Below are 13,103 nucleotides of genomic sequence, written 5' to 3'. Positions count from 1 at the left end.
GAATTAATAATTAAAACCTTGAAAAATGAGTTAAACGGTAAAACGCTCATAAAATTTAATATGGAACTCCAAGGACTATATGTGAAACCAAACAATGAAAAAGATGGACCTTCAACTTCCAAAGAGTTAACTATTGAAAATATATTTAATCATATTTCAAAAACAACGCTATTAACCCTGGGAGATGATTTGGAAGAGGTCGTTTTCAACCACTGTGTGGAAATTATGGCTAAATCAGAAGAGTTCCAAGAAAGAGGCTCTAATTGGGCCCTGGAGAAACTTTTAAAACTTGACATAAATGTGTTGAGGGCCAACTTAACACGTGGCTCACATTATATTCCAACTCCGAAATCATTAAGCAACAAGAAGGGTGCGTGCCTTAACATCAAAAACTATGATGACTTTTGTTTTAAGTGGTGTATGGTTGTTGCATTGGGAGAAACTGCATATGGAGATCCGAGTATAACCTCTTCATATAACGTAGACATACACCAAGATGTCATTATTCTGCAGTCTGGAATATCGCTAAATTTCGAACAATTAAATTTCCCATTGGGTCTTAAATATATAAAAAAATTTGAAATGAACAACCCAGAGATCAGCGTAAATGTTTTCGGTTATGAAAACAAGTCGGTCGTTGGTCCATATTACTTAACAAAGGAGACGAAAAGCAATCACATTAATTTAATATTGCTGCACAATGAAGAAAATTTTCATTACATTTTGGTTATGGATATGTCTTGGTAATTAAAAACAAAACTTATCAATCAAAACCATATCATAATAATCATGTATTTGTTCTTTTTTTCAGTCTTATGCGGTCTCAATTCACAAGTCATAAGGAGAAAGGTTATTTTTGTTTTGGATGCCTGCAATGTTTCCACGATGAAAATAAATGTATGACTCACAAAAAGCAGTGTGGAAAAGTAGTCTGTGCCCTGCCGAACAAAAAAGAAGCCGTACTGAAGTTCGTCAATCACAAGAAAAAGGATAAGGTGCCTTTCGTTATTTATGCTGACTCCGAAAGTGTACTGGAAGACGTGCAGGAAGATGAGAACAATGGGGCGAGTAAAAAAACGGAAAAGGTAAAGAAGCATATTCCATGTGCTTTTAGTTATTTTATTAAATGTAGTTTTAATGAAAATTTAAATAAGTTATTTATATATAGTGGACCCGACGCAGCAAATGTTTTTCTGAAAGAACTAATTCAGGATTGTAAATTTTTGTATGATAGTTACCTAACCAAAACGAAACCTATGAATACTCTAACACCCGAAGAAGAGACAGCCTTTCTTAGGGATATAAATTGTCGTATATGTGGCGATATTTTAGGTAACGATAGGGTGAAAGATCATTGTCACTTAACGGGGCAATATCGAGGTGCGGTACATAACCATTGCAATCTGCAATATCATCTACCTAAATTTATTCCAATATATTTCCACAATTTTTCTTCGTACGACTGTCACCTCTTCTTTAAAGAATTAGTTGAATTTGGAGGTGAAATAAGAGTCATACCTCAAAACAAAGAAAAATATATTTCAATGTCTTATTTCATTAATATGGATAACGAGTCAACCGACTCTAGTTCTTTAAAAAGTACAGTTGTTGTAGGAGAAGAAGAAGATTCGAGTGAGGAAGATGATGAGGAATTCCAGCAAGAAGAGGAAAGTGAGGGCAAAAAAGAGAAGAAAAAGAAAATGAATAGATTAGAGCATCGTTTCTTAGATAGTTTTCGATTTATGCCTACTAGTTTGGATAAATTAGCAAGGAATTTATCTCGAGATTCTTTTGTTGCTGTCAGATCTCATTTTCCTGATGATGAAGCATTCGAACTTATGACTAGGAAAGGAGTATTTCCCTACGAATATATTTCATCATTTGAAAAATTGAAGGAGAAACAACTTCCCCCTATAGACCAATTTTATAATAAGTTGACAGATACTGAATGCTCGTCAGACGATTATAGGCATGCAACAAATGTTTGGTCACATTTTCGATGTCAAACTATGCAAGACTACATGGATTTGTATTTAAAAGCTGATGTCTTGCTTTTAGCAGACGTATTTGAAAATTTCAGGAGCTTATGTATGCGAATTCACGAACTGGACCCTTGTCAATATCTCACAGCACCATCTCTATCTTGGGATGCAATGCTACTATGTACTAAAGTCGAACTTGAGCTACTCAGAGATATAGACATGTACAATTTCTGCAAAAATGGTATTCGGGGAGGGCTTACCCAGTGCTCAAACAGACACTCGGTAGCAAATAATGAAGATGCTCCCAATTATAATAGTGCCAAACCAGAGGTAAATATCTATTACTTGGATGTAAATAATTTATATGGTACAGTTATGACTGAGTGTCTCCCTGAAAAAGATTTTAGATGGGTGGAGGGTTATGAAATGGAGAAATTCAATGATCCAGCTGTAATATTATCTATTCCTGACAACGCTCCTACTGGTTTTATTTTAGAGGTTGATATTGAATATCCACCGCACCTTCACGACAAACATAACGATTTACCTTTTTTGGCGGAGAAAAAGTGTGTTGAGGGCTCAAAAACTGAAAAACTGATTGCAGATTTTACTGACAAAACATCATACACCATACACTACAAATTACTTAAGCAATCTCTGAAACATGGACTAATTCTTAAGAAAGTCCATAGAGTTTTGGCTTTCACACAAAGCGCTTGGTTAGCTCCTTACATACTGAAGAATAATGAACATAGGGAAAAGGCTGAAAATGCCTTTGAAAAAGATTTTTTTAAATTATTGAATAACTCTTCATTCGGTAAGACAATGGAGAATATCGACAAAAGAAAAACTGTGAAAATTGTGACAATGTGGGTAGATGAGGCAAACCAAAGAAGAAGGAATGTTGCTAGTAAATTAATCTCGAAGCCAAATTTTCACAGCCTTTCGATATTCTCCGAAAATATGGTTGCTATTCAAATTAGGAATGTCAGAGTAAAATATGATAGACCATTGTACTTAGGGTTCTGCATATTAGATTTATCAAAGTGGGTGATGTATGATTTTCTGTATGATTTTCTAAAAGTGAAATTTGGTGAGGATTTTATTCTAAATTATATGGATACAGATTCGTTCATATTAACATTTTACGGACGGAATTTGTATTCCGAATTATCTTTAGATGAAATATTGGCTAGATTTGACACCTCAGGGTTTTCAAAAGAAAATAAATATAAACTTCCTCTAATTAATAAGAAAAAACTTGGCATGATGAAAGATGAGAATGACGGAAAAACAATGGTTGAATTTGTAGGCCTTCGTCCTAAAATGTATGCCATCAATGTAGTTGATAGCGAAGAAGTAAAAAAATCTAAGGGAGTTAAAAAGTCGGTCCTAAAAAAGTATACTATAGATAAATATCGAGAATGTCTTTATAACAAAAAGGTTTTTTACGGTACCATGTTTTCGTTTAGGTCAAGACAGCATACAATATATACAGACAAAATTACTAAAATATCGCTAAGCCATCATGATGATAAACGATTTATTCTAGAGGATGGTATTCACACCTATGCTTGGGGTCACTATAGATTAAATAACCTTCATGAAACAAATGTAAATAACTCAAATGAATCTGTCTCAATGGACTTGGATTAAAATATAAATTTAATTATGATTTAAGTTTCAATATATAGATAAAAGAGCATAGTAATAATATTAATTTAATTGTCTTTACTCACTATAAATGTCATCATATTAATATTTTCTCGCAACACAAAATGTTTAATTTTTAAGTAAATATAAGTGTATTATATTTTAACTAGTCTTTAACTATTCTTATTATAAAATAAAACAAAATATTTTTGTTTATAAATTTATGTAAATTGCGTTTTATTGAAATATTCTTGCAAAGGTGAGTATAAAATAGATTATACTACTTTTCGTACAATTCCTGTTAATGGAACGTACTCGACCAGACGATCATGTATAATTAAACAGTACGCAGAAGTGTTTTGTGGAATTGGTTTATTGGTTTCAAATTGGATTTTTAAATCGATTGGTCCATTCTTAACAGCTTCGTTTTGATTGCTAATGTCAATAACGGCAATGGGCTTGTCTTTAAAACTTGCATATGTAAGAATTGGTTGTGGCTCCCTCATGTAATATGATTGTTGAAACTTTGTATACATGTCATATAGTACTGCATAGCCATTTTCTTCGAACTTTACATTCAAATCATCGTAAGGATAGGTTTCAGAGTTCAAGTGAACTTTGATGTTTTTAAGTTCGCAATGTTCCAGCTTGTTGTCTTTTTCAAATATCAAAGCAACATATCGTGGTCTTTCATGATTGACAGACAATTTAACACTCCAACTGTGTTGTCTTCCACCAGCAAAAGTTGGATTAAAGTAGCAGTCCCAGCTGCGGAATGCTAAAGGCAACGCTTTTCCATCCTTAATAGTTTTCAAGAAGCTGATTTTTCTATAGTCTGATAATTGAATGTGTTGTACTTTCCATACAACATTTGTTATGGTGAGTTTAATTTCCTCCGTATCCATGGTTGAATAACACACATTTTTATCGTTGGCACTACGCAAAAGAATCAAGTCGTGCTTGCTGTTGCAAATTACTTTATCAAAGTCCTCTGCGAACCCTAGTAGACGGTTTAAGGGTACACAAAAATTAAAGTATCCTACTGATAAATCATTATCAGCTTTCCATCCCGCTTTGCTCATAACCTTACTTTCGGATTCGCTTAGAGAAATCCAATTTTTAATTTCTGTAGTTATTCCTAGATAACGAGTACGATCAATTTCAACTCCATTTAGTTCATAGCGAATTTCATCAAACATGTATCCCACACAATTATTTCTCAGTCTTGCATATTGCGATACTTCTCCCTTGCTATTTTTCAAATTTCCTTCAATGAATAGATAACTCTCCGATGGAAGTATGTAAAGATCCTGATTTTGTATACTTATCCGAATTTCATCATTATTTTTAAATGATTGAATATATGGAACATAGCTGTGGTAGTCTCTCTTTACAATATTCTCATCCGAGAATGGACGCTCATTAATGTTAAGTATTTCAGACATTTGGTTTGACTTTAAGCTTAATAAGTTTTAAAAACTCTTTATTTTCCTTTGAAATTGTAGGTCTTGTCGGTTTGACAACTTTGTGTTGAATGTGTCTTGGTATTTGTTTATGATTGTATTTATTGTAGATAATCATGATTGCATTGGTCTTATATGAATACGTAGCGTGATTTCTTCCTCTCTAAAATTTATAAAGCGACCTTCTTGATCTACTATCTTTATCTCCAGACGACCGATTTCTTTGACGTTCACTGGTAAATAAATGAGATTCATTGGTCTCTCTACCAATTTATATCCCGGAGGAACATTAAGAGCAAATTCATGTAGAATATGCGTTGGCGACCCATTCATGAATGATCCAGTTACAATATTGCAGTGTATTTGTATGGCATTAACCTTTAAAATGTCGACTTGAAGGTTTGAAGTATGTTTTTTCCCAGATTCTAAGATTTTTTCGGTAAAACCAAAAAGCTTGCCTATAGATTTTTCTTTATCAAAGTAAATAGGATCATGAGAAGACATGATTTCTACTTTTAGCGTATTATTATTCGCCTTAATTTCAATGGATCTATTCTCGTGGATAGTTTTATATTCCGTTTCCAAGTAATTCGCAATATCTTGCAATTCATAGGATCCTATAGGTATTTTTATAATATTGTCTCCAATGTGAAAGAGATTGTTATCATTATCCACATTGGGTATTGAATTGTATGATTGGAAATCTATTAGGCAACACTCATAACTACTATTTCCCAATTCAATTGGGGGTAAATATGTTGAATGTAGAATTGGAGATTTACCGGACACAGTAAACGTTCTTGACATTGCAAAATTCTTTGTCGTAATAATTGAAACACAAAATATGCATACGTATATATGGGTTTTTATTTATTTAAATATATGCTTGTATATTGTATATCTACATATTAAGATTATATGATATGATTCTTATCTATCCATGAATTATGTTTGTCTGAGAATCCCAGCCACTTAACCAAGACTTTATTACCTTTTGTTTTTAAAATTTTCTCAACTAAATACGTGTTGGGATATTTTGTGGGTAAAAGTTCTTCTTTGTAGAAACATCCTTGGATGGGATTTCCTTCATAGTCTTCTAATAAATAAGTAGCGGGGTTTGTTATTCTTATTGTTCTTATCTTGAATATTTCCGTAGTCCAATTTGGCGTGTATCCCTTTTCAAATTGATGTTTATATTTGCTAATGCGTACATGATCACCCACACGAAAGTTTTGTCTCCTAAAAATTTTTAAGTGGTTATAAGCAGATTGCAACAATGCCTTCTCATTCGATGAATTTACTTGAATAGGGGCCATTTTTATTGTTCGATGAGGTGTTTTATTGTATTGTTTAACCAATTCTCTATAAACATCAATCCATAGATAATTCCCATTATAACTGAACTCCTTCCACATTAGCGACTTCAAAGTTCTATTAAAACGCTCAACAATTGAGGCCTTCAATACACTATATGTGGAGTAGTGGTTTATGGAATATTTCTGCATTAGTTTTTTAAAATCTGTGTTGAAAAATTCTTTTCCATCATCGGTTTGCAAATTTTTTGGAATTCTTCCTCTTTGTAAGATTTTTTCAAAAGCCATAGAAACATCCGTTGCCGTTTTTGTTTTAAGGGCTTCACACCATGCGAATTTCGAAAATGTATCGATGACAGTTAACAAAAATCGGAACCCCTTGTTTGCTTTTGAGTAACTGCCCATTTCAACTAAATCTGCTTGCCAGAGATCATCAATACCCTTTGTAATAACCCTTCGTCTTGGAAAGTTTTTTCGTGCTTGATGATGAAGTTCATTTACCAAACCCCGCTTTTCCATTGTTTTATTCGGTATGATATATTAAAGCTGGTGAGTTGAATGGAGCTTGCGATAAGGCTTTAAATATTTCGTTTTGTGAACGTTTGAGTTGTGATATTTCTTCTCTTAGGAAGGTGCACTCTTGAATGAAATTTTTCTTTAAAATTTCTTGAATGTGCTTGATTTGCGTATGTACGTATGCTTGGTTGACCGCATCCGCTCCTTCTGCTGGAGATGCAACATTCCTAATCTTTTTATTTTGCACGTTAAGGTTGTTATCTTCATCAATATTGACTCCCAATAATCTCGAAACATTTTCTCTCACTGCTATTGATTGATTTTTTTGATTGTAATGATGTCCAAACTTGTCAACAGTCATATGTTGTATGCTCCTTGAGAGTATTATTTAATATATTATATTTCCTTCTCGCAGTTCCTCGATAATAGAAACAATTTCATTAGTATGGTTATTGTTTCCGGCTTGTTGTGATGCCAACAACAGCTTTAATCGTTCTATCAATTCGTTGGGATCGTCCCAGTATATATAGTTGGGTTTACCAGGATTTATTGTCAGTAAGCCATTGCCGCTGTGAGTATCCTCTATTATATTTTTTATTATTTTCTTATATTTTTGTCCCCTGTTGGACTTTGTTCGTCCATTAGATTCATAGTTTATTTTATGCGCATTTGTGTCTAATAATATTGTTTTGTAAATATCGAGTTCTGTATGATCATAGTTCTTGGGGTCTTGATAAAACAACAGTTCAAACAAACCGGGTGTTAATGCCCAATTTTTATTTCCAATCATAATCTTTTCATTGCTTATTTTGAGTGGTTGGTCCCCAAATCTCCATTCTCCATTGTTATCTTTGTGTGGACCATAGACTACATCTAGTTTTTTAATTTTCTTCAAGAATGATAGATTCATAGGTTCCTCATTGTTGGAATAAAATTTGTCGTCGTCTTGTGATGTATTAAAGGAATCGAAATTTTGTGTGTAATCTACTTTATGCTTTAACCCCTCCAATGCATTGGAATCTAACTTAACATCTGGTTTATAATTCTTAAGGGGTGTACTTGTAATAATAGAATCTCTGTACATTTCCATTTTCTCTTTCTTAGGCATAATCATTTTGGAAGTATTTTCAGTTGAAAGCTTTAGTAGTTTGTTTATTGGCTCCGTTATTGGTTTGAAAGTATTTTTCAATTCTGTAGTTTTAGCTTCTTCACCCATTTTAATGCTTTGAAATTTCTTTTTCAAGACATTTCTGGACTTAACAAGCCGTTTCAGCATTTCCTCCTCCATGGCTGTAGGTGCACTAATATAAATTAACATTTGCAAATACATTAAATAATATTAAGGTTGAATAAATATATGAAAGCCTTTTCTGTATCTTCCAGAGTGAATTTCGTCATCCTTGGAAATCGTTAGAAATCCATACTTTTCCTTCCAGCATTCATGACAAATTTTTTTGAAATCTTCAAAACTAATGTCACATCCGACGTGATCATTAAATATATGTCTTAAATTCAGATCATCTTGTTTAAACACGATTATAAAATTCGCATTATCACGCAATAAATGTTTTGGTATACGTGTGTATGTTTGACACAAATAAAACGAATCAACATTCTTATGTCGCCCCATACTGAAGTAATTTTTAATGTTGTTTTGTTTATCGCATGCAACATCATCAAAAATCATGATTGAGTTTGGCTTTATTTCGTCCGTTTGTATAACATCGTCATTGTTATTAAATGTATACAATCTCATTCCCTTTATAGTGGATATCAGTTTCTTTAGGTACTCATATTTTGTCTGATACAGCGATTTTGAGTAAATGTAAACATTTTCAAATTTTAATCCATTGGGGCTTTCTATCAAACTAAGCATCACATTAGTCTTTCCACAATTTGATGGTCCTACTATTAAGGCTCGTATAGAATCAGGCAGCAAAGTACTATGTCGAGGGGTCTTTCTTTGCATAAAATCCACATTTTGAACAATTATTTTAGCTTGTTGTTCCAGTAATCTCATGATTTAAACTAATGAGTAGTTTTAAGAAAACGTTCATATTTATAATATAATCAAATATCGATATTTCTTTCGTTCAGCGTCCCGCTAAAAAGTATAAAATGATTGTTTACAACACGAAGCGATTTATTAGAAAGAAACACGTTCAAGGAGGAGGACTGGTAAATAAGTTGATTAACTCTTTACCCGTTGAACTTCATTTACCAGGATATCAATTTTGTGGACCTGGAACAAAGCTAGAAAAACGTATTCAAAGAGGAGATCAAGGTATTAATCCATTAGATGCAGCGTGTAGAGCACACGATATTGCCTATTCACAAAATAAAGATATTGAACAACGTCACATTGCTGATCGTGAACTAACTGAACGGGCTTGGGAGCGAGTAAAATCGAAAAATAGTAACATTGGAGAAAAAATTAGCGCATATCTTGTAACTAACATAATGAAGGCTAAGACAAAGCTAGGCATGGGTAATAAAAACCCCAAACAAATATTGGGTCAACAACTTTTTAAAAACGCTTTAAAAAAAGCTACGATTTCCCTTAAAAGCAAAAAACCAACTGATATTGATGAAGCCATAAAAATAGCCAGACATGAAATACAAAAGACGTTTCGAGGAAAAAAATCAAAGGTCGCTATACCGCGAGTAATAAGCGTCCCCAAAAGAGGTGGATTTCTTCCTCTCATTCCCATTCTAACTGGATTAGGAGCATTGGGAGCCTTAGCATCGGGTAGTTCAGCAATTACCAATGCCGTTTTAAATGCAAAAAAAGCCAAACAAGAGTTGGATGAACAAACCAGACATAACAAAACAATAGAAGCTATAGCTATGGGTAAAGGTCTCTATCTCAAACCATATAAAAAGGGCTATGGAATTTATGTTGATGAAAATAAAACTCCAAAAAACTAATTAAGCAGCTACCCAAAGGTCCTCTAACCGATGTAAATATTAGTTTTTTTGGGAAAAAATATATACCTCACTTTAGAGGTGTTTATATGCGTGATAATCTACCTAAGAAACCACATCGAATTGAATGTGGTATCATAAATTTGGATGTTAGCAGTGGACCTGGCACGCATTGGGTGGCATATAATAAAATCAATAATAATATCGACTATTACGACAGTTTCGGTAATCTTCAACCCCCGGTAGAAGTTTTACATTATTTGGGACCAGCTATTACATACAATTATAAAAGAGATCAACGATTTCATACATACAATTGTGGACATCTTTGTTTGAAGTTTTTATTGGACATGAACAAAATTTTATAAATACTCCAACATCGATGATATCCCCTCCATTCAAATTCAACTTTCCTAAGAAGATGATTGAAATCAATAGATCGGATATTGCACTGGTTGATTTTCAATATTGCCATGGAAACCACAAGAGTATTTTCGTGAAGGAACTATCATTTATGTGTGGTGCTTCTGTTGTTCCAGATTATTTTTTGTTTCGTCCACCTTTTAATATAAAAGAACTTTCTGGGGAAGCATGCAGAACAAATGCCTACACCAAGACACATGTGAATGGCTTAGATTGGACGGATGGAGAAAAAAATTATAATGATATCGAGAAAGCTCTTACACCATTGAACAACTATCAATATATTTTTGTCGTTGGACAAGAAAAGAAAATCTTTTTACAGAAATATATTCATTCTACCATTATAAATTTAGAAAATAATATGAAACTTCGAGCTTGCCAAAATTATTTTACAAACTGTCCTATACATTTGGACACTAGATTTAAGTGTGCCGTAAATAATATATTTAAGATATTTGTATTCATTGAACAAAACTGGAAAGAACTTGGCTACATACTAGACGATGAAATTAATAAAGTTAATAAATAAAAACAAGCAACTGTATTATTTGCATAAAACTTTATTTAAAGCATTAAAGGTAATGAAAGTGAACAATAATAAGAAAATGGTTGAACATTTACTCGCTCCACGACCACAAACATCTACACCAATTTCAGAAGGCGTACAATTCCAATTTTTTGAAATAGTTGGGACATTAGTTGTTTCACGACCTTCCAGCAATGGGCAACGATATGTCAACCTTGAATGCTCAGTAACAGGACAATCAGTTTGATCCCAACTATGAATGTTTACTTTACAAAAATAACATCTGGTAATATCTCCTACTCCAGTATAATAAAGTCCTACTGCAGCCATTGTCTTGGGATCTGGATAATTTAAAGGCCAGCGAGCAAAGGTTTTTAAGCGTTCGTCTTCCTTATTAAGAAGAGACATCTTCCTTTCTAAAGCTTCACTAATAAACTGAAATATTTCTCTGTACACATTAAAATGAAAACAGCTTGCAATTTTTAGTTTCAAACAAAATATTTATTTACTTTTCAGTTTATGTTAAATATGGTTGATAAAAATAATCTGGTTGATCCAAATGTTTTAATTCTAGTTTGTAAAGACTCTTTCCGCTTCCATCTTTCAACACAGTTTTCGTCACAGAATAACCCCCACCAGCTATTTCTTTTATGTATTCATCCGCCAGCGAGAGGAATCTTGACGGCAAATAGAGGATAGCATCATTAATTTTCAGCACAATTCTTTCCCCATATTTTGTATTTGTTCTAAAGGCGCCATGGATGTTGTATTCTTTGTTATCCTCCATTTCTTTCAAAGTTATTATTTTTTTATAACTGAAAGAATTGAATAAGTTTATTAAATCTGCGTTCGCCATAATATCACTTTCAATGTTTAATTTTATACTGTGAGCCTTACTTGAAATTGTCTTCTATATATACGAATATTTAACGCGAATTTCACAATATTACAGAGTTACTAGAGTTTTTAATTTTGAGCATAGTTAAGCATGTTCTCATTCATGCTCCAATCTATCGTTGAAGCAGAATTTGTCATGAAACTCTGCAACAACGCTTCCCCCCAAATTCTCATATCCATTTCACAGAAATCCAATTGTTAGTTAATGTAAACAATGGTGTTTCCTTCTTCAAATCCCTTCAATCTTCAATACCGAATTGATGCAGGGTTTGTCATGAAACTCTTTCAGTTTCAATTCTCTCAAATTGCTACATAATGTAAACAAATTCTTCATCGACAAAACTATCAAAAAGCGATCGATATAATGTATCAAAATGCCTGTCCACACAAGAAGAATTTGCTTTGATTGGCTACAGCAGCATTTTTTTAGTGTGTATATGCTACAACATTAATTGGTGGTTAGATGTCGCCTATATCGTTTCGAGGGAAATGACTGGAGAGCCATCTGGACAAAATAATAGAACACACATCTTCTTGTTGACTATGATACTAACCAAATTTGTCTCTGCTATATTCACTTCTCATATGGTGGATCTCTCTAGCCCCATTCGATATGATCATATTTCAATAGTTTTGGAGTGTGTCTATGCTACAACATAATTTATGGATAGTATGGATGGAACTCACCGTTAGATGTCGCCTATATCGTTTCGAGGGAAATGACTGAACATTTTTGAGTCGCTAAAATTATAGACAAATTAAAACAAGTACAACGAAAAGTTAGTTTTGTCTTTTTATCTCATCATGTTTTGCATAGCCAACATGCTGATTTTCGTGTTCAACCCACTCGACTTCGTTATCGTTTTTCTTAAAACCCCTGAAATATCAATAATTGCAGCATATTTGTCAATTGAAACTCTTCTATAATATATCACATTTATTGAAGTCGATTTCTTGAAATATATGTTTTCAAATAAATTAATAAGCACATTTGACTGCAGTAATCAGCATGTTGACTATATAAAAGCATTCTGAGAGCCATCTAGATAAAATGATTTTCTTCGATACTTACCTCTTTCAGATGTGTTTCTGCTATATTCACTTCTCACATGGTGAATCTCTTTAGCCCCACTCGATATGATCATAATACATTTTTTTTTTTCGGAGGGTGTCTCTGCTAGTGGTGAATATTAAAACTTGAAATTTCACCATCCCATACACAGTTTTGGATTGTGTCTGCGCTAAACTTAGCGCCATCTAGTAGTTCATATTAAAACTAGCAACACCAACGCCAACAGCCCCAATAAAATTTGACGTGGTACAATTCAAAAGACAACATCCCCAATATAATTTGCCGTGGTACAATTCAAACGACAACATCCCCAATATATTTCACCGTGGTACA

General features: G+C 33.2%; 1 protein-coding gene across 1 annotated transcript; it reads left to right on the top strand.

The window, feature by feature from the left end:
- Positions 1–607: 607 nt before the first annotated feature.
- LOC131804083 (uncharacterized) lies at positions 608–3,780 on the top strand. Its single transcript, XM_059126433.1, has 2 exons — positions 608–743; positions 812–3,780. The coding sequence occupies exons 1-2, from the start codon at positions 730–732 to the stop codon at positions 3,636–3,638; spliced, it is 2,841 nt and encodes a 946-aa protein (XP_058982416.1). The 5' UTR covers positions 608–729; the 3' UTR covers positions 3,639–3,780.
- Positions 3,781–13,103: the final 9,323 nt, after the last annotated feature.

Source organism: Musca domestica, unplaced genomic scaffold (genome assembly GCF_030504385.1).
Source record: "Musca domestica strain aabys unplaced genomic scaffold, Musca_domestica.polishedcontigs.V.1.1 38, whole genome shotgun sequence".
Taxonomy (NCBI): domain Eukaryota; kingdom Metazoa; phylum Arthropoda; class Insecta; order Diptera; family Muscidae; genus Musca; species Musca domestica.
The sequence above is the reverse complement of the archived record's forward strand: the minus strand, read 5'-3'. Positions and strand labels throughout refer to the sequence as shown.